At 29.8% G+C, this 23,895-nt stretch overlaps 1 protein-coding gene across 1 annotated transcript in view; it reads right to left on the bottom strand.

Moving 5' to 3' along the window:
- The window catches only part of LOC111628990, a 132,150-nt gene that overhangs the window by 30,964 nt on the left and 77,291 nt on the right, over positions 1-23,895 (bottom strand). Inside the window, exons 6-11 of the mRNA XM_023372852.1 lie at positions 13,413-13,704; positions 7,263-7,704; positions 3,833-5,550; positions 2,420-3,477; positions 2,032-2,351; positions 165-408 (exon numbers count right to left, since the gene is read on the bottom strand). Of these exons, the coding sequence (XP_023228620.1) occupies positions 165-408; positions 2,032-2,351; positions 2,420-3,477; positions 3,833-5,550; positions 7,263-7,704; positions 13,413-13,704 (4,074 nt within the window). The remainder of the gene's footprint in view (positions 1-164; positions 409-2,031; positions 2,352-2,419; positions 3,478-3,832; positions 5,551-7,262; positions 7,705-13,412; positions 13,705-23,895) is intronic.

Here is a 23,895-nt window from a genome sequence, read left to right on the forward strand (position 1 = left end):
ATCTGTTCCCTTTCTACTTTTTATAGATTATTCTAAAATCCATTTATGACATCCTTCCAGACCTCTATCAAAGTTAAAATATTTTACTATTACATTAGTTCCGTTAATCAATCGTTTTATTACTAATAAATTAATTAAATATAGGCATGAAATAATTTTCTAACCTGGATCGTGGAGGAGTTGGATAGTTGGAAGGAGCTGTGGTGTACATGAAACCAGGCTTGTTGCCGTAAGTTTCGTAGCCTAGTCTTCTGGGATAGGACCCATATACGTCCCTCTTGAGAATCTCATCTATGGCCTGAAGTACGCTACTAGATCCGGTTGATGTATATCCTTCGGCAATATTTCTAGAGAGTGAATCCCCATAACCCACGTGGTCCAACGTTGCTGACGAAACTCCATATGGTGCTACAATAAAATACAAAATATTCCCTTGTAGGAAATGATAATATATACTTTTATTACATGAATTTTCGCCTTGATTGCCAAATCATTAGTAAATTAATTAATTTTTAAATCTCTAATTAATAAAAACTTGTATTGTAAAGGTTAATCTTTAAAATATTTTAAAAATATAAAATGTTATTTGACACTCAAAGCGTAAATACATGCTTAGGTTTTTATAATTAAAAGACGAACTTGACGCAAGCATTTTTTTAAAATTAATTCTAATTAACACGAGTTCCATTTCCCCTAAAAAATCTACAATTTTATTATCTGGTAAAATAAATTTATAAGCTACGTCTACGATACGTATAACTTCATTACGTAATTTGTAATTCGATTAAAATAAAGATTTTAGTAATAAATCTTAAAAAGAAAATAGTATAGTTGTAGTTTTAAATTGATCTATGTGACTACTAGGCTACAAGATAAAGTTTGTAAGAAAGAAAATCAAATCGACTGTAGAAAGTAAATCGATCTATGTACATTATGCTATATTTGAAACCGTCCTATTTTGTACAATAGAGGCTGCCATGTGTATCGTGAGGCCTTCACAGTCGCCACGAACACGCCAAGAACAGATAGACAGGCAGGGATACGTGTGGTTTCCATCCACTTCTTGACATGAGGACGTCATTTTTGAACATAAACATTCAACCATCCACCTCGCCCTTCATTGATATATTCTTTCCATCGAATCAATAACTACTTTAAACTAATAGGCACAAATAAATAAAATACATAAATTATGGAAGCTACATATGTCATCACGATCACATAAATGGTCTCAATTACAAACATAGGGGTCAAGACATATAAATCCATATATTCCCAATAATAAATCTTCTATAATTGTCATCATTTAAACAACGCAGTTCTATTAGAAATAACTATTTTTTTATTTTTTGAAACACGGAAAATATTTATAATAATTTTAATATTTATTCAGAATTTTTTTATTCCATTTTAAAGTATTCAAAATTCTTAATAAGCTTGAAACACAAGGTATTAACGCTTGGAAATGGTAATATAACTTTAATTTCTGAACTTTAAATTGAAAACACAATTATAGAGATTAATATTTCTAGCGTTTCAATTTTATTTGAATTAATTATTGGAAAATTTTTTTGATTCATTCCTATTTGGAACTGGTAGCAATCGAATAAAACTTTATAAAAGAAAGTTTAAGTTTTTTCTAATAATTTATTCGCTAAATTAAACTTTAATTAAAGTTTTAATTTATATTAACAAGCCATTAATAATTTTGAAAAAATGAAGTCCGAATGTCTCGACAAACATGGAAATCATACGTTATCCAGCCTTTTCACATCTATAAACGCAAACGACATGAAACGAGACGGGACATAACAGAACCGACGCGATCGTATATCATCCTATAACCCAGCTAGCACAAGAAATGGCGAATTTATGCAGTGCCAATAATTATGCAGCTGAAGGATGAGGAATACATTTCGCTCCGATTCTGAACACAAAACATCTAGTGAGGGTGGAGAATTAAATAATAGGATCCTCTTCAGGGAAACAATCACACACACGCCACACATAATACACGACTTGGGCCAACACCTCTTCTTTCCGAACCATCTCGCATTCTCGCCAATTTGTACAGTTCCTCGTGCAGCCTAGCATTTTCTTGTATCTGATGTCTGCGCCTCGCTATCTCCGCCTTGATTTTAGCCTTCCTTTTCTCCCGAGACGTCTGGTCGTCCTCATCTTCCGATACGTAAGGCGATGGATGCCAGGACCTTGGCTTACGTGGCTTTCTGTCTTTTCTCTTCTTCCTGTCGGAGCCGAGCATATAGAACGAGCTGCTTCTGTCCCATGGATCGAATCCCATTCGCAAGGAGGGTGGAGTATACAGGGAACCATCGCTAGGTCTACGATACCTGGTTGAAATAAACATTGATTACAAAATTTAAATTGTTCGTTATTGTATCAATGTTTGAAAATTCACCTCATAAGTTCTCGAGCATATCTTCTGTAATAATCATCAGAATCATCCATTAAAGTGCTTTCTCTTATCGGAAACCTAGAATCCATATCTTCTCCGAATCGGATGTCGGATAGCGAAGAACCTCTCTGATAGAATTTACTAGCTAATCCGCTTCCTAAACTTCCTCCATATCTTGAAGATCTAAGTAAACTGTCTCCTCCCAATCTATCATCGATGGATTCGAATTCGAATGACTTGAATGGCTGTCCGGTTTGAGGTTTCAAATAAGAAGATGCACCAAGATCAAATTCCGAATCACGATCTTCCTTGATAGGTGAGAAAAGTGGTACCTTTGGATCCGAAGCGTGTCTTCTATGTCTTGTTCTTCTCGGAGATGGTTGTGGAGAACTTCTTGGGGAAGTTTGTCGTCTAGTTGAAGTCGGCAGAAGCAGCGCCGTCGGCGTGGAGCTGTGCAACATCTTTCGATGCGAGGCAAAAGTGTCGTAACGATCCTCGGGCCAAGAGTGGGACAATAGGGACGACAGATCTGTTTCGCTACGACGATAGTAAGGGTCCCTGCCCAAAATTCTCCTGCGGTCCTCAGTGACAGATTTCAGCTCCTCACGAAGCTGCTGCTTCAGTGACTTGATATAAGACGGCAACTTTGTGCCCGTTAAACTGCTAGCATCTCTTAAGTATGAAGAGAGATTATGAGGAGCGCTTAAGTCTCTTCTTCCCATCAGACTCGACCCTTCGGTCATGCTAGAAGGTCTTGTTGATGAGATCATTTGAAGATAACTTTCACTAGCACTAGGTCGAGGTGATGTTGACAAGACATCGCTGAGGCAGGTAGGTATCATAGTTACTCCGCTATCCAGGGAAGATGTTCTAAACGGTGATTTAGTGCGTTCGGATTGAGGTAAGGGCGTTGCACCACTCGATAAGGTCCGGATCCTATCCTTAGCTCTCCTACTAGGTATAGGTGATGGCTCCTGATCTTGTGGTAGTGGTGGCAATTTTCTCCTTATCTTCCCAGTCTTCAGGCTATCCGCCTCACTCAGAGTATCCGAAGAATCGCCCTAACAAAAGTAAAAGTGTTTATATTATTAAAAAATAATTTTTTAAAATAATAAAAATTCCCAATTAACTTATGATTAAGCATAACTGAAACATAGAGCCACCACAGATACAAAAGCAATACTTAGAAAAAAGGCAAGAAGCAGTGAAAGCAAGGAAAGATCAAGAGGAAGATGAAGTGATGAGATTAACCCGTGGGGACTGGGATTTGGTTATTAGAGGAACAGGAGCACACAACACGAATCCAGCAACCCATCGCCGATAGTGTCCACTTATTGAAGGATCCCTGCCAAAATGTCCCACATAAACTTCGCTACACATATTTCTACCCTCACACTGTTTTTAGCCTTACTGTACCTTGTCCCTTGGAGTACTTGGTGTCTGGGGTGTCACGGGTGTCACTGACTTTCCATATCCAGGCACTGGTGAAGTTCCTCCAATATTTGGGGTCCTAGAACCAACCCGTGCTCCATAATCTTCATGGCTCGTACTTATTGATGAATGTATTTGCGCCTGTAAATATTGGGCATTGGGCTGTGGTGTGAGGGATGAGGATGCCACAGTGGCCGTTACGACTGTTGTGATCGGAAGGGCTGAGGTAAGGATTGTAGCTGCAGTGGTACCGGATCCAGTGATTACGTACTGTTTGCCCGGGTCTCCCAAACTTAATTGCTGGATCCATGATTGGTCGGTCGACAGAGCAGCTGTTACTTGTTGCGGTTGATTTAGGATAGAAGTACCCACATCTGCCCTTGGGGTAGCGGAAGATATTATTGACCTTTGAGATGGAATGCTCGAAGTTGTTGCTACTGAAATTCCTTGAGATTGAGTAGTTGTTTGTCTACTTTGAGACTGAGGTTTGCTCCGTGGTGCCTGAGCAGCCATTGCAACTGCTGCCTGCATTTGTTCCATTGTTGGTTGAGGAAGACGGCGATGGATCCTTCTTGGTGTTGTCTGCTGTTGAGATTGTTGTTGCAACTGCTGCGACGATACTTGTTGCTGAAGTTGTTGCTGTTGAAGTTGTTGTTGGATTTGTTGCTGCTGTTGTTGTTGCTGTTGTTGCTGCTGTTGCTGTTGCTGTTGTTGCTGAGCCATCAACTGTTGTTGTTGTTGCCATTGCGGCTGTTGTATTTGTTGATATTGAGATTGCTGTTGTTGCCATTGTTGCTGCTGCTCCTGTTGTTGCTGATATTGCTGATATTGCTGTTGAATGATATTCTGATTTTGATCCATTGGTATATCTGTAGAAATTATGCCTTGTATTTGGGATGAAGGAATTGTTGATTCAGATATTGCCACTGATCTAGCCTGAGCGTCATCAATGGGAGATGTGCTTGAAAGACCCATTGCTTTATTAAAATCAGCTAGCATACCTGATATAGTTCCGCTTGTAGCACGTGGTATGTTAGCCTGCACAATTGGTCTGCCCATATCTTCATCCTCTACTTTCTTTCGAAACTTCTCCATTAATTCTTGTTCCGCTGCTTCAATCGAAGGCGAGACATCCATAATCGGTGATAAATCCGTAACTGGGGACCAATCTTGCGGTTCGGGTTTTGCTTTTTGTTTCTTTTGTGGTTGTAAATCGATGTTATTTGGCTTCTGTTTGGGCGATTGTTGACCCACCCTTTGCTGCTGTATTTGTTGTTGTTGTGTGGTTGGAGCTGTTTGTTGTGGTTGTTGTTGTTGCTGTTGAGGTTGCTGCTGCTGCTGCTGAAAAGCTTGGTTAATCGACATCAAAGGCACTGTCCTCGGAATGGCAGTGCTACTAGTCGTTTTTTTAGTATCTGTGATTAAAGTAGTAACATTATTAACTTGGTTAAAATTCGTAGTTTGGACTACACCAGTTAGCCTTTGCTGTACACCCATCTTTGATTGTACTGTTGATGGTATGGTTGCAGAAGTAGAAACTGGTTTAGATATATCAGTGGCATTAACCCCTCTTTGATAACCTATATCTCCTGCTAAACCCACTTGCTGAACTTGAGAAAGAGCTCTGTTTTTATCATCTGTAACAGATACCTGGATGATTTGCTGGCCTGAAGAAAGAGTCCGCTGATACGCTTGACCTACACCTGAAAAAACAAGTATCTATCATGTAGTTATTCAATTTTTTGAATTATAAGTAAAAAAAAGGATAACAAAAATCAGTGAAACGATTCAAATTTTCTTACAAATTAATATTACAATTTTTTTATGTTTAAATTTCAATGATCTACATAAGATTTTTACTTATTCGAAATAAATCATTTTAGTTTTTAATTAATTAATTTTAAAAATTGAATTCTATTAATATTTACTATAATTATTTACATTACTTTCAGCGGTATGTTTATCTTTTCATTTCTAAATTTTTTTGCCTTATTTCTTACACACTATTATTTTCATTACAGTTAAGTTTTTAATTTATAGGATTGGTGAAGGTATAGAATAACAAAATAGGTACACACAATCCATCAATACACCACTGTTAAAAAGCGTTTAAAAATTAATATAATTGAAAACTAAAAGAAAATATGCAATCTTGCAAAGAAGACGGTAAAGACATGATAGAGATAGAATATCCATGCAATGAGAAAAAAGAAAAAGTCCCACCTGCGACTCTTCGCACCAACATATAGGGTGGCGGAGACCAAGAGGAAGAGGAAAACCATCTTTGGCTGATGGCGTTTTAAGGATTCAAAATCGCGAAGGACCCAAAAAATTGTAAAAATACATTCGGGAGGGAAAATAATCTGATGCCAACAGCCATAAGATGGATTTAACGTCTGTCTACGGGTATCCTAAATTTTGTGGCATTCAGTGACTCCATCCTACAATTTGGTCTAAAATTAGTCACGAAGCTATTCTGGAGAGATTAATGTTAAACAATTTGATTATATTTTATTAATCTATCAAACTATTAGAATATAACATTAAAAATGTTTGGAAGAAAATTGAATTTCTTATCATTCTATATTGAACTTAAGCTATATAACGTTTTAATAATCTTATGAATAACTAAAGTATTTTTTAAAGGCAGAAAATTTTAAATTATATCTTTTGCAGAATATTCATTAATGATTTCTTGAAATTTTAAATATTATTTTAGTGATTTAGTGAAATTGTTTTTATCATACATTCCATTAAAATTATATTCAGACAAAAATCAATTAGAAATTATTATAAATTTTTTATTATCGAAAAAATAAATATTATATAAAGTTTCTTGACATAAATTGGATATATTTGTTTGCAAATCTAGCAGTTTTGGAAATATGTTGGGCAGAGGAAAGAGGCCTTTTCTTTTACGTGTCAAAGCTGTAAATAATATCCAACTTTCGATTACGGAAAGAAGTAAAGAAACATTGACTACATCGAGGCTGGGCCAATGACCTCCATATTACAGTGCCTAACGACAAAATCGATTGGACCAGTCACCAGAATACCACAACTGGGAAGTAAGTGCTGAGGATATGCTGTTTAAATGTACTAAAAGCTGTTAAATTCATCTCCTATATTAAATTAAGAATATCTGGAAGTTTTTCACTTTAAAGAATGATAATAATTCCGAGTTGTGTTATTAAGTTCCATCATTTCCTTAAATTCGATTGGCCAGATATGATATTTATATATCGTTAAACTTCCTCAGCAGTTACTCACAGAGGCGCTGATAGGCTACATCTCCGAACCCACACCTGAATATAAAATGAAGTGGAGGCCCAGAGGCTGTATTTTTCTATCTGTGCCCCCGTTATACCCGGATCGCGGCATTTTGCCACACCACCTTTTTAATCTCTCTTTTTACCTCTCCAGCGTATCAGAGACGAAGCTGTGTCCGAATTCAGATCGGTACCGTGAAGTGTCTTGTGTTCTGTCCCCGGTGGGGAGGGTTCGTCTTCTTCGAGAATAGTATACACATCACCAGGACTTCTGTCGTAATAAGGAATAGTTTGCAGTACGCAAGGAGTTATTTCCAGTTCTTCTTCGTCGCTGTCTTCGTCTTCTTCGTTCTCCCCTACCTTATGATAATCTTCATCGTATTCTTCGCATTCTTCGACCCTCCTCCATCCTTCGTCCAACTTGTCTACTCCATTATCATTGAGATCGAGCTTATTACCACTTTGTTTGTCGCGCGATACTCCGCCTCCCTCAATATTTTGACCGTCATGAGTAACTACAGAGTCTACTGCTGGAGGTGCGGGATACTCACGTGACTTGGCATCCTCCCTTCGTCCTGCTTCGGCCATCTGGTGGAAAGAAAAAAAAAATAGGAAAGTAGGCGCAATAGTGCTACTCTAATATCTAAAATTTCTTAACAGATTTTGAAAAATATTTTTAAAACTAATAATGTTTGTTTGTAAATCGTGATAAATTCACAGTTTACAGCGAAATTTACTATTTTCAGATATAAATTAAAATTATATTTGTATAATCTATAGATACTAAACTGAGTGTCTCGTAAATGAGTGCATTGCTCCCTGTTGTGTCAAAGGGTACTTTATTTTTACATTGCATTAAACAGCGATGACACAATGATAAAATGATTTAACTATTTCCAACATTTATCATTTTTAATTTTTTAAAAAAATTCAGAAAAAAACATTATCGACAAAGAAACATTATTAGTCAAATTCTTTAAAGTTTAAATTTTAAAACCATTATTTTTTAAAATTACATTAAAATTATTAGAAATCTTTAAATTATATTCTAAATTTAAATTAATATATTAAAAGAAATAAAATTTAGATTTGTAATTAATTTAATTAATTTTTATTAAGGAAATAAATTTATATAATTTTTCCCTGCATATTTTACAGCGTAAAAATATTTCTAAAACGTTGCTACTAGTGTAAAAGGTAGAACAGTAAAGAAAGTGTTAATATGTTCCCCAGAAAAAAAAAATTCGCTGAGAGTATAGAGGATAGAGACGATATCTTTTCTATTATTTATGATATTGTTAATGAGGTTTAGGTAACGTATGTACTGCATTAATGCTCAACCAGCTACTTTCTTGATTATCTGTAATAGGGGAATCGATCATTTCATTTTTATCCGTTAATAACGATAAAAGCATTTTTTTTAATCAAATGAGTAGAAGATTAAATAAATATTTCAAGTTATATTATTTTTTAAATTTGATATTGTATCTATATTTATTTATTTCACTATTGCTAGGCAGTAGCTTCAGCAAATAAAATATTGATATATACGGTATTTCTTTTCTATTTCGAAAACATTTTATCAAATTAAAAATAATGTTTTCTATCTTTGTCTTTTATTTTTTAAAAATATTTTTATATTACTGCTTACATCAATAATACTCTGATTAAAGAACAACGTTATATACTTGCTGAATTAACAAGGATATTCGTTAAAAAATGAAAATAATGAATTATTCGCACAATTTATTTCGTTAAGAGAGCAGAATTAATGCTTGAATTCTTTATTCTGATGGCAAGGTGAAAATTTTGATCTTCCTTCTGCATTTTTAATTAGATTGCTGCTTATTTATTTCCATAAATTTTGGTGTTTTAATTAAATTATAACGCGTTGGCGAATTTCGTGATTAAGACGAAAAACAATTATGAATGAAGTAGACTCGTTAAATACGCAGAAATCATTAAACATTTTTATAAATTATGTATTCTTTTATATATCATCATTTTGTTGAAATTTATTATATAAAACAAATCTATAAAACAGGCCTCGTAGTACTGTATTCAGATGGATTTATCAGTTTCTTTTAATATTTATTTAGCATTTTTATTTTTTTTTAAAGTTTAAAACGTTTTATAACATTCAAAATAATATAATCTTTAAAATTTTTTAAATTATTTTTTAAAAAATAAATAATAATTTAAAATTTCATTAGCTTTTAGATTGAAAATCTTAATTCCTTCAAACAAAGCATTCACTTCTATTAGCAAGTTCAAAATTTTGTTTAATATAATATTAATCATATTAATCATTCTTCAATAAGGATGCCTTAAAACTATTTAATATTGTTTAATTGGATATAAAAAGTTGAAAATGAATCTACTAATATAATAATTTATTATTTCAGTAGACGAATTTTGTAATTTTTCCTGATACATCATAATCTTTAGATATAAGAGAACATCAAGAGCAATAATGCAATCTGAACGATATTCATAATGTATAGAATAATGACTAGAGTTTGATTAGTAACGATCCAATAGTTAAATCATTATTTTTCCTTCCATTTTCCTAGATTGTGTCCAGATTAATGATTGAGAAAGTTTATGTTATTTATAATAATAATTACTTTGAGATAAAATTAATAATTGTATTTTCTATATCTTTCATTACAAACACATTTGTCGCTACGCTGATATATTACTTACAAACTCTTACAGTTCGCATATGAATGTTGAACATGAAATTTGAAGGGAGAAAATATAATATTATCTCTCTCTTCTTTCTGAATTGAGTTTCTAGCACAATAAATAAATATTTCTCTTCGAAAATCATCGAACTTAACGTATAATGTTTGAAATCGTCTCGAATCAAAATTGATCACGTAGTCAGTAATGCCTCAAAGGCACCGTTTGCCTGCTTCAGTTAGATGGAGAGCCATTGAGAAACTTGAAACTGTACTTAAATAAGCTTTAGGTCTAGTTATTACATAAATTCATCTTACAAGCTAACAGAATAATTTTCTTATTGTTTAACACAAAAGGTAAAATAAAAAGTTTATTTTTTCATATTTCACAGTAATTCAAATAATTAATATTAAAAATTCTTACAATTTCTAATTTTAACGCTGATATTTGCAAATTATAAATAAGTTAAATGAGAAATCTACAGGCCTAAATAATGTAATTATATCTTCATAATATTGTATTACATCATTTGGAAATGTGTTTGATCATTTTTTGATGCAATACCTCTTCTAGAATTTAATAATTAATAAAAATTTTAAATGAAATAGGAAAACATATAATCGAAAGTTTAATCAACTTTTTAGCACAATGGGTATGGGGAAAAAAGCCCTCTTAGTGCTCACAGCACGGAATAGCCATATGGGCAGTAACGAGTAAGAGCGCTTTTCTCCGTATTCATCGTGGGTTCGGATCAGGCCCATAATGGAGACGACTGAGTGGAGAAAGACAAAGGTCGATATATCAGAGATAAACTGCCCAATTAATCCCGAGTGCCCCAAAACGGTAAGCTGACACCTTGAAACCTCTCTGCAATCCGGCTGTCAAGTTTCATTAAATAATTAAGTAAAATCTATATTAAAATAATTGTAGTTTAATGTCTTTAGGCATGTTTTCTAAGATAAAGAGTAGACAGGCTAGTCTACATTATCACTAATGATATTCTGTTTATATTTTCTTTATTGATGATGTTCTCATTTGTTCGATAATATGTATATATAAAACTTAAAGCTATCGAAACTTACGAGTATATTAGATTTTGGCCAGAAAAATGAATTACCATATTTAAAGAAATTATCATAAGTGAACAAATTTAACTTGGTATTATTAAAAATTAGAATTCAAAACTAAATTGGTCTGGTCTATTTTTATTTGTAAGATTTCAATAGAATTTGAAAATTTGCATTTTTATCCAACAAGCTGCATTAAAGCTGCATTTTCAGGTTATTAAAAATTCACATCTAACGATTTGCCAATTATTTTACATTTCACAATATTAAAGCATGTAATATTCATAAAATTTTATTGAAAATTATTTGAAATATTTGGAAATTATTAAAATATAAATTTATGAAGTAAAGAGGCTATTAAGAACTGAAGTCAAACAGCTAAAAACCGGGCTTTTTTATTTTTAATTTTATTTTTCAGAGGAAAATATATTGAAACTATATTTATAAAATAGATTATGTTATAAATCTATGCAAATTCACAATAAACGCGATATAACCCCGAACGGATGGCCAAGGTGGTTAAGGCATCAGCTTACCGCTCTGAAGGACCCGGAATCGAATTCGAGAGGCCAAAAATCAGAAACTTTTTAGGGGTTGTCTATCCCAACTATGTCAGGACCCATTCCTCACCATCCAGCTACCTCCCATTGTGGGTCTGGCCGAACTTACGATGGGCCTGAGAAAAGGCCCTGTTAGTGCCCACAGGGGGAAAGACTCGTGAAAAAACACTATAACTACGGAATATTTATTCATATTCTGCATTTTTTTTATTTTTATGAGAAGTTATAATGCTGGTTTTTATACTCGAAATGTTATTTTACAAGTAATACAAAAATATATTTTTAATTTTTTTTCTTAAAAGTTATTAAACATATAATAATAAATATCGCTCGATTGATTTATAATTTATAAATAAAACTTACTAATTTTTAAAACAAAATTAAAATTGTTTATTTTTAAAATTTGTTTTATGATAATGAAAGGCGTGAAATGTTCCTAACAAGTCCTTAAATGTACTTTAATGGCCTCTGTCAAACGAAAAAAAAACATTTTTTTTTTCTTTTAATACAAATGACATTAAATTTAATTTAAATTTAAAGTTATAAGTGTCATTGGAGAATTTAAATGTAATACTTTAATTAAATTAGTTATTTCGATTAAAATATAATTGATGTATTAACATTTCCCCAATTTCGAACTGTATCGAAAATTATATTTTACACGAAAATTGACTTTAGAATNCTTTTTTTTTTTTTTTTTTTTGTCTCTTATGTATTCCATAATCTTGAATCAACAGAATATAAATCAAATAAAAAAATTTTAAACTTTTTTTTATTAAATTTATAATGTAAAATTTAGAAATTTTAATCCAAAATATAAACAAGTTTCTAATTTTTGAATTTTTCTTTAAATTTATCCTGCGGCTATTCGTTGATATTTGATGAATATTTATATTTTAAATCAAAGTTTAAGTTTCTCTCTTTGATCTGTACCTAAATTATTTAAAGATGTTTATATTTTCTATGAAGTCAATGCAATTTATTATAGCAATTTTTATTTAAAAATCATTGATGTTGAAATTATAAAAAATTTACTAACACAAAATGTTTTAACATATATTTTTTATATTAGTATTGAGAATGTATACAGTATAAAAGCCAATTTTAATATATTATTTAAGTCAATGCTTTATTCTATTTTATATCTCATATTCACATATACGACACTTAAAGTGAACAAATATGATTCATTAAATATTCAGTAGCACCTATAGCTTTATAGTATAATAAAAAACATAATAATAATTTCGAGATTTTCAACAAAATTTAAGTGTTAAGACGTTTTTATTTACTTTTTTTTTATCTCTGTTAAAATATTTATTACATTTTAATAATATATATAGGCTTATATGAGTTTATAATGTTTTACTATAATTCCTATTTCGAATAATTCTATCAATTTTACTAAGCCCAGATTTAATCTGTTATTGATTTTGCCGTAATAAATAATATTATAACATTTTTAATAAACTAATAAATAGTAAATATACAGAAAAATTTGTCATAAAACCTTGATAAAATTATTTTATAAGTGTTCATATTTAAGTGTAATTTTTAAACTTAAAGATTTTTTTTACATTTATCTTGCAGTTATTCATTGACGTTTGATGAATATTTATATTTTAAATGAAATTTAAGCTCTACTCTTTGATCTGTACCTAAACTATTTAAACGATGTTTATATATTTTATGAAGTCAGTGTAATTTATTATAACAGTACAACTGATAAAGGATCAGCTAAATTATCTGTTTTAAATTGCATAAGGAACAATAATGCAGCTTTCTTTAATATTTTAAGTATTTTGCTTAAAAATTTCTATGTCCCTTAAATTTGTTAAATTTATTAGTCTATAATTGTGTTTTTGCTTTATTTTTCCCCTCCTTTTTTTTGAAATAAACACTACAAATTTCACTATGACAAAAGACCACACCCAACTGTAAACGATATAAAAACTTACCCAATGACCTTCTAGATTCATCCTACCTTATCTTGTGACATCACATCTGTTCCCGCGTAATATCCGCTTCCGGTTATACTTTGAGACGATGTTCGTTGTTCCATGATAGGCTGACCAGAATAAGTCTGTTGCATGCCCATGGATCGACCACCAAGTTGTATTACTGATGTTTGTTGTTGCTGTTGTAATCTGGCCGCTTCTAGATCTCCGTTCATCCTTGTTCTTTCTTGTTGTCTCAACTGTTGTTCGTGTATTTTTGCTGTTTGTGCCATATGGTTGTTTTCTTTTGGTGCATTCTGCGCAAATCCATGATGGCCTCTGAAAATCGCATTAAATATTTATTTATTTCACAATAAATAATAGACATATTTAGTTCCATTCTCAAAACCAAAACCCGAAATTCTAAAAATTTATATCGCTAAATTATTTATCTATAAATATAATTTTTTTTTACATTTAAAATTTCTGAAAAAAAAATATTTTATTTTACACTACAGTAATTAATCATTTCAAAATTCCTAAATACTCATTGGAGTATCGTTTATAGATAAGTGTAAATTGATTTTTTCCATACATCACTTAAGAAACGAAGATAATATCCCAACTAATTTATCAGAATTTATGATGCTATAAATAAAATTTACTTAAATTTAATTATTTCTAAGAAATAATAAACTACAATAAATCTTGAAATTTGTTGCAAAATATCCCATTAAATTTCTAAATATATAATAAATTCATGATTATTAATCAAAATATGATGAAGAAGACATAATTATTTTCAAATACAGAATATGTAATGACATTTACTGTTAATAATAAACTTTCATTAATCCAAGGAGGATTAAAACTTCTGTTCCTTTGGGTTGATATTTTGCTTTTAAGTAAAGAAAGCAGCAAATTTATGCATTGGCATAATTTTACTTTCTTCTATTCTTTTATATAACTTCAAAGAATTATAGGAATTTACTCAAAGGATTTATAGTTTCAAAATGAAAGAAGAACCGCAGTACAAAAGTAGATAGAAATTACAACTAATGGATAGCCAACCGCAGAAAGAATCCTCGTCTATCTTCTTATTCAACCTGATCTTCATTTTATTCTTGATGTCACTTTAATGGATAAAAATTCCAGTACTTTATCTTTTTTTTTCACTTTTGCTTTCAACGTGTCTTTTCCCTTTTTTATATTAATTGTATTTTGGCAAAAAATTTCAGAAATTTTCTAGTTAGTACAGAAGAACCGACCATAAAGTCTGCTTATAAGCATAACCCAAAATGTAAGAAAAATAATGTCGAGAATAATTATTTGAATTTTTGTCATCCATAATAACATTTATAAATAATATATTAATATTTTTAAATTGAAAAAATCACATTTTTTCCATGGATAAAGTCCAAATTCTGTTTTACATACTTATTGAATTTATATATAAATAATTCAAATTCCTATATTTCAATTTATTTATACACCTTATAAAACATCAAAAGTTATACAAAAATAAAAAAAGACAGTATGAGAAAGTAATTAAAAGAGACAATTAATTTATCTTAAATTTATGGAAATTATGACGTATATTTAAAATTGGTAATATTTGAATTTGTTAATTAACAAAAGGACAATCAAGGAGTAATGTTATCTTTGACTGAAAACTGTTAAATGCCACTAGTAAATTCGAAATTAAGAAATAATGGCGTTTGGTATGACGTTTACTAATTAGTGCAATAACACATTCATGAAAATTGTTGATGTGTTAAGAATGAAATTGGATTGAACTAATCATTTCAATTTTGCTTTTTCAATTGGAAAGTTAATTATTTATCAGGATGGTCAAATATAAATGGGAAAAATGACGACTAGTATCATTTTTAATTACATTAAGACTTTAATTTTTATTGTTGAATTATTAGACGGCCTTCCCTTTACTGCTGTTAAAAAATAGTGTCACCAATTAAAAATTCTGTAGTTACTTCTACTTAAATTTTAAAACTTTTGGTGTATGTGAAATTTATTTTTTTTAAACACTTATTAATTAAAAATTGTTAAAACTTTATAGAATTATTTACTTAATATTAAAGAATGCGGTAAATAATATTTTAAGTTATTAGTGGCTTAGATTATATAAAAAATGTTTATATAAGTGACAAAATATCAAATAAAACTTAGTGTAACAAACAAAGAAAAATTTTAAATACAAAAGTCTTTATTTGCAATTCTATAATTTTGAAAATTTATACATATAATAATAATTGTATTTATTTATTTAATGATTAATAGAATTCATGATCTATTTTAAACATTTATAATCTTGCAGTGTACTGCAATATAGAAGGATCGTGTGCCAACTACCATACTTCTTTTCATTGCTAGCGCTGCATGCAACAAAAATGCACTTTTTGGATCATCAAAAATATTTCTATATCGTGCAAGATTTTTTTTCTATACACAATAAAGCGGTTTCCTTAAATTTTTTTTTTAACTTTTGACAGATCGTTTTTCTTATCTTTGCTTATATCTGTGTACCTTTTTACTATTTTTGTACCATTAACTAGTGAACAAAATGTAAATGTAAAATGCAAATAAGCTACGTATTAATCTGATAATTTATTTTGAAATGTTTCCAAGTTCGTTTCAAAGACTTTTTCCTTTGACATTTACTACTCACTTAATAATTGAAATAGCTTTTTTTTTTTAATATTCTAATACAACATTTAGCATGAAACAGCCTAAAAATGTCCATGGAAAAGTTCATTGTATATCATTATTAGAAATATTTCTACAAGTTATCTGTGTTTATTCGTAATAGATAACAAATGTTAAAAATTTAGTTTTCGTTTTTAATATAATTTCTTCTAGATTTAAACCAAAAAAAGAAAAAAAAAACGATCGTACAAGCGTGTATCCTCTTATATCAGATGTCATTTTTAATATAAAGAAGCCGATGAAGACAGTTAAGTTCTCGTCAATAAAACAAAATTTATTCTTATCGAGGATGCTTTAGGCCGTTGGCCTTTTATCCTTCAATGTCTATCGATCAACGTCATTGAAGATTATTACATGTCCCGAATATTTATTATTCAGTCTCGTCCAGAGACCAAAGATTTGTTCCGAACCCGAATTGACACGTCTGACTTATTATTATTACAGAAACCATCTTGGAATCGAGCACACTCCTTATCGAACAATAGTTTGGCATTCTTACGTAAAAAATGCCAAACACGAATGAAACAGAAAAACAATTTAGTTCTGAATATAAAACACATGAGAATAAAGAAGTAGAAGGAAAAAGAATCATTGTTATTTTATTTTTTTTAAACGTTCTTTCAAAAAAGTTATTCATTTAAAATTTTAGAAAAATCCTACAACCCCGATAAAATTATTTAGCAAGTTTACACACTTTCTCTTAAATTTTAATTGTAATAAACTATTAGCAATTCATTAAATAATTTAAAATCTTTACAATGCTAATATTATTCTAAGTAATATTGAAACGTAATGAGTATGAAAAGTTCTGGACCACGATCGAGCGAATAAAACCATTGATCAGTGGTAGATCGTGGTTTCGGGCATCACTAACGGGGGCCCACATGAATTTTTCCTGGGTTTGTTTGTGTATGTAACACCTAAATAGGAGGTAGTTTCCTATAGAATGTTCTCCCTCTTGACAGATTTCCCAAGTTGCCTTAAGCCATCAATCCATGAAAATCTTTGCAAATTTGATTTTTAACTAACATTAAGTCTAAAAAATTATCTTTTAAATTAAAATTAGGATTATATAATTTTTACTTTTAGTTTATTTGTTTTAATTTTTGCATTATGCCCTTTAATTTAATCAATGAATGGACTAAAATATCATTTTACATCATATAATCTTCGTACCAATCATTCGACATTAATTGAAAATATAAATTATTTTCATATGTCATCGCTATAAACATAATAAAAAAATTCCAACACCTGTTTTGTTATTTCAATAATGCAATCTTTTTACTCTATGTAGGTAAGAGGATCAAAGTAGCTTGAAAAGATATCAAATGACACATCCTCAACAATACCAAAATTAAATTCCAGAATTCAATTTGAACTAGAAAATGTGAACTTTAAAAGGGAACTCAGAGCATTCGCTTCTTTTCATGTTTTTGTTCTTTCGAATCAAATAAGGTTTTCGTCAACTGAACATGTTTAAAACTTCTGGGAAGTGAAAAATGGCTGCTTTTACAATAATGTTATCTTACTTTGATCCTTGCGAAGATGGATCTGAAATATTTTATATTTTGTTCTAACGCAATACAATACGATAAATTCTCTCAGCAGTCAGTAGAGCAAGTTATGAAATATGATTGAATCAATAAAAAATAAGTATGTTAAGACAAATAATTATTATCATAAACTTTAAAACAGAAATCCTCGCTAATTGAAAAGTAGAAGGTTTTAGAATGTGAGGAATAGGCTCGTAAACAATAAGAAAATATTGTATCTTTATTTAACTATGACGATAACGATATCTGAAATAAATTTTTATCCTTTTTTTAATCTCTTTGCGCCTCATTATTTTGAATGGGCATAGAAAAAGGTCCATTTAAAGGCCACTTTTTCCATGCCCATTGTGAGGTCGACCAGGCTCAATGGATGCGGCCGGATGATGAGGGATGGAGCCCAATGTATCCAGGACAGATCTCCCACGAAAAATTCTTGGTAGTTTTCAACCGCCCGGATTCGATTCCAGGTCCTCCAGAACAAAATTTTTTATCATTTCAATATAAATCTTTGAAAATTTTATGCTGCATATTGTCATAAACTGTGATTTGGATCACCTATTTTGTACTAACAAAACTGATAGAATAGTCAGTAAACATTTGTTGTGCATCATTTATCACGCTGAAGCATTGTCCTTCTTTCCTCCTTATCTCGGACCACATGTGGACACATTTCATTATAATGCATAAAACATTTGTCATTCAAAATAAATGACGAGTATTTATTCAAAAATAATACAACCGGCTGACATTTTTGCATGCTTTCCCCATTTTACATATTTATGAAGAAATATAAAACAAACCCTTTCGGTATATTTATATATATATATATATTTCGAAACCAGTTAAATATATAAAAATAAGATTTGAATGATTTAAAATTTTAAAATATGTAGCTAAAATTTTGTTCAGAGATAATAAAAATTACATTTATAGACTTATTATTATTATTATTATTATTAATCCAATTCATTTTGTACTTATATAATTAAAATGAATTTTTCTGAATAAATTTTTAAGTAGTTATTACTCTCTGGTAATTAATTGAATTGATTTGATGCATAATTTAATTTTTTATAGAATAATTTAAAATTAAAAATTCTATAATTATCATAGTTCTCATTATTGTGTATAATCGATTTAACTTACTTTAATTATTGACTTGGCTCTTATTATTATTATTATATTTTTTTTAAATTTTTGACTCTCCACCCTGTGAACAATAAAAAGGGCCTTTTAATTACATCTTTCATCATACTTAAGGAAGAATTTTTAATCGTAGGGGCGGCCGGATGGTGGGAGGTAAGGCCCGACATACCCGGAGGCCGACCCTTCAACACCTCGACCATTCTCACGTCTGCTTACCTATTATTTGTTTGTTCATCAAATAATAATGCTTGTTTTATAATTAAATCTAAGAATTTTTATATTAGAAAAATATTTAGTAATTACAAAATTTAAAATTTTCTTTTATAATTATTTTTATTTTTAATTTTAACAGATTTCTAAAGAATGGGAATTAATTTTGAAGAAAGTAATTTGTAGAAAAATTATTATTAATTTTTACTTGTATTTTTGGAATCCATTTTCAGTTATTTTCTGTTTCATTTATGAATCTTTATGAAATTCTTAAAATATCTTAAGCTTTTATGACGTTCACTATGAAAAAATAAATAAATAAATATATATATATATACTCGAAACCGTAGCTACTAACAGCAATATTTTTCAGAATATTTTCAGTCAAGAGTTACTGAGAAGTAAGAAGACTGTAAAATTTATACCTGTAATTATTTTCAAGATAAAAGTATACAGTAAACAAACTCGTTTAATAAATAAATCTTAGCTACTTCCACCACAAAGAAAGAAAGAAAGGGGAAAAAAAAGGTTGAAAAATATCAGCGAAAAACAGTTTTTTTTTGAAATATGAGGATATTTCTTATTTATTAAAAAAGAATTTTTAGTAGAATAAAAAAAAACCGGTATTTTTTCTAATTTTTATTTATTTATTTTTTATGAGAATTTTTCATTAAAGTATGTAGAAAAAATAATGAAAAACTACCTTCTTTCAGTCGCAATAATGTTTGAAATTGAAAGAAGCTATTGGAGTGTAAGAATTGCTTCGTTGACCGCTCTTTAACCTGCTTTGATCCAATAAAACGACTATTCGTCGATGAGGAAACTGTTCACGATTTCGGATTTTCACTTAATGTCATTCCGTTTAGTATCGTCGGACAACACCAGGTGGAGTTAATGTCAGCGAATGAAGTCGCCATCTTTCTGTGTTGTTCATTTCCTTTCTTTTCCAAAGTCGTTCTCGACAAATAATGAGTTAGCACAGAATCAAATTACTTTATTTCTCTTCCAATCTCTTACAAAACTTTTATCTGAATTTTATTGATTGCTCCAACATTTTATCAACAATAAGAAATTTTAATGGTTTTCGATCAAAAATTGTTTTCAAAATAATTTACTTTATTTAAGATCAGATTCGATCAAATTAAAAGCTTAATTTTTTTTTGTTTATTGCAATTTAAGTCTGACTGTAATCGTATTTCTCAAAATTACAGAATTACTTTTATATAAGCGAAAGTTCTCTTTAAAATAAATCATTTTTGCACACTAGATTAATAAGATTACTAAATATAATTTACTATATTTAGTAAATATTATGCATTATAATAATAATTAATAGCAATATTAATTAGTAGCTATTTTAGATTGTAGTAAAGTACCTATTTTATATTTCTGCAAAATAAATTTGATACTATTATTATAGCCAAGTTAGTTGAAGTCGATAAAAGTAAGATGACACTTGTGTCTTCCATCAGTAATTGGATAGTTTAACTTGTATCCTTATAATTTACAGCGGAATCTTGTTAAATCATAGACTTTTTCGTGCACTATCCGAAAATTAAAAATAAAATATAAATCTTTTTATTTAAAATATTTTGCATTCAAATTTTACTGCTTTAATTAATTCATAAATACGATAGGATTGTTGGAATAAGCACTAGTGGATTAAGATCTTCAAGGCTAGGCACAGAAAATTGGGGACTCATCTACATAACTTATTTATAGGTTATGATATAAAGCTGCAACGTTAAAATTTCTTAATTTTTTCCAGTTTTAAGGTCCCCGAGACATGAGGTTCTTAGGCATGTGCCTCACGTGCTTAGTGGACAATCCGATATTGAGAAGAAAATAATGTAACGCATAGGTGTTCTGCCAAGAGGAGTACCTCCCGGAACGATTTTCTATGGGAAATTGACCCTCATTCTGGTGTTAGACACGTGAAGAAAACCCGGAAAATTCCACGTGATCAACCCGTTGGTCAGGCGCGACCGATTGATTACCAGAGGTCAGTGATTTTATCCATTCGTCTACTGATGGGCAATTAATAAGTAGATAGGGGAGACCGGGGCAACTTCGGCATGCGGGGCAAGTTTGTCAAGCGCTTTTTTTAAAAAACAAATTAAAAGGAGACTTTGGTTATAGGTTAGGCAGTTGAGTTTTATTGGTGGCTTGTTGAGTGTAGTGTTTTTATTGTTCTCCAACAAGCGTAGTTGAATTATCAAGCAAATTTTCATTTTCGTTCAATTCCATATAATATTTTTTTTCCATTTATATTGAATTGGCAGGTTTTGTTATAATTCCATGATAACGAAAGTTACTTTTCCTGTTAGAAGGATGTAACTTCAACTTATTCACGTGGCCAGATCGTGGCTTGGCATTCTGTTCTCAGGGTTGTACTTAATGTTTCGAAATCATGACTAGCGGGGTAAGATCGGCAACATAAAGCCACATTAGAAGCAAAGGATAAAAATCAAACAGATGATAAATGAAAACATGTTTGCATTTGTTATTCATGTATATATGTCTTTGAACTTGCATTTCGTTGTAATAATATTAAATGGGTGTTGGATTTGTATTTCTTTGTTTTAATAGTGAATTCCAACTTATACATTGTTAATAACATAATTTTATATACGTGCCTATCTTGCCCCATTACTGTTGCCCCTATACCAGGGGCAACTTTAATAAAAATAATTAAAATAATTACAACTTTACAAAAAGAGAGAAGTTGCCGATCTTGCCCCTATACCCGGGGCAACTTCGTCAATTTCTCTCTTCTTGTAAAGTTGTAATTATTTTAATTATTTTTATTTCCAAACTGATTTTAACCAGTTCTATAGTAAGGTAACATTCCAATAGACAATATGCAAAGCTTTTTTTCAGTTTACAGCAGTATTTATTACACAAAATTTAAGTAAAGCTTAACATGCCGATCTTGCCCCGGTCTCCCCTAAATAAAATTAATCATATATTTCTCCCAGAAATTATTTTTGACTCTCTAATGTAAATTCCACATATATAATTTTAATATTTGTCTTCTCTAAATAAATAGAATCATATTAAAAATTTATTTATATGTTTTGAAATTAGTAATGAGAATCTTTAATAATTTAATCATCAAATTTTGAAAATAACAAACTTTCAAAATAAACTAGGAACAGCAAATAAGAATATTCTATGTACAAAATGTTGGATGGAATTTTCCTTTGTTTTAATTCTCTGAATAATGAAACAAGTCAATAGAAGTGAATAAAATATAAATAATATTAATATATATATTATTCACTACGTCTATATTGAAATAAAATATCTCGAATAAATAATAATAATAATAATAATAATAATGGTCTTGTACCGGGGTTCGAACCCAGATTTCCGTGCGTGGTCATCTCACCTACAAAAAACTTTTGAATTATGTTTATAAATTAAGATGTCCTATATGAAATGACGTAGATAAAAAAGTAAAAATTGTCTATTTGAAAATTTTTATATAAAACTTTGGTAAAAAATTTATAATTAAATAAAAATCTGAAATATAAAAAGGACATACAAATAATCTTTTAGAACTCAACATAAATAATATGTTTCAAAAATTAAATTACTGCATTAAAAAATGCTATATATTTATAATAATTATATGATAATTCAAACTATATTTTTATAGACTCAGATATTAAATATTTTAAAATTTATTAACATATTGTTTACATAACAGAATACAATAAATTATTCTTTGATCATAAAGAATCCGGATCAGAATCCAGTCCAATTCTATATACTTTTTGCAGTTCAGACTCTTAATTATAATTTATTCATTTAATTATTATTAATGCTGGATGATTCCATTTATAGACAAGATTTTCTAAAACCGAAAAAGTTGAAATTTATAGCACAGACCGAATAAAAAGAGACTTCCGAAAACATCAGAGCTATATTTTAAACAACATTCATTACATAATTTTTACATTATAAGCATTAATTAACTTTATAATTTACAAAATCTCAAGAAAAGATTATAATTAGTAAATTCACTGAAAAGATATTGATGTTGAGAGTTTTTTAGAAAAAGTACTGATGAAAACCCAAAAATTAAGAACTGATATGTTAATTCGGTTTGCAATATTTCAACAAATATATATTCATATATATCCTTTCTTATACGTATTCAATATATGTTGGAATACTAGAAATTATATTTACATACATGAATATATATTTATTTTTAAGAATAAAAAGTACTGGAAAGGACTAAGAATACGGTCTGAATAGAAACAACTGTATCTACATCCAAGCACCTAGAAGTAAATAGAATCGAACAACATATAAAATCTGATATTAAATTAATACGCTTTTTTTGTTCGAAAAATATTTAAACTGATTTTTAAAAGTATTTTCTTACAGTTGATTTTGTTTAAAGAATACAGAATATATTGTTTAGACATGAAATCAAGCGCATTAAAGCGAACTCTATCCTCCGGCATTAACTTTCGTCTGCATCGCTGTTTGCCATTACCTGATATTGGAGACATGTTTTCATTTACCTTGCAGCAATATTTCAATAAAGACGTATATGTCGAGCTATTAAAGTATATTCATTAAGTAAATGCTTGCATATACAGTAGAGTCTCGATTATCTAGTTATGCTAACGAAAATGTGTTGAATTATTTATCATTCTTCACGTCAATTCTTTCATTCTTCTGTTTTATTGCAGGTTTAATAATGTTATGACAATGTAAATTGTTAATTAAAATAATTAAACTTTAGACAATTCTCTTCTTTGTCATTATATAAAATATATTTTAAGAAAAATATCAAATTTAATCCGATACTAACTCCTATTTTATCAAATTTAATTAAGCTCTTCATTAAGGTGTTATGTTTATACAAATTACAACA

This window comes from Centruroides sculpturatus, unplaced genomic scaffold, assembly GCF_000671375.1.
Source record: "Centruroides sculpturatus isolate CEXI.00-Female unplaced genomic scaffold, Cexi_2.0 scaffold246, whole genome shotgun sequence".
NCBI classification, from domain to species: Eukaryota; Metazoa; Arthropoda; class Arachnida; order Scorpiones; family Buthidae; genus Centruroides; species Centruroides sculpturatus.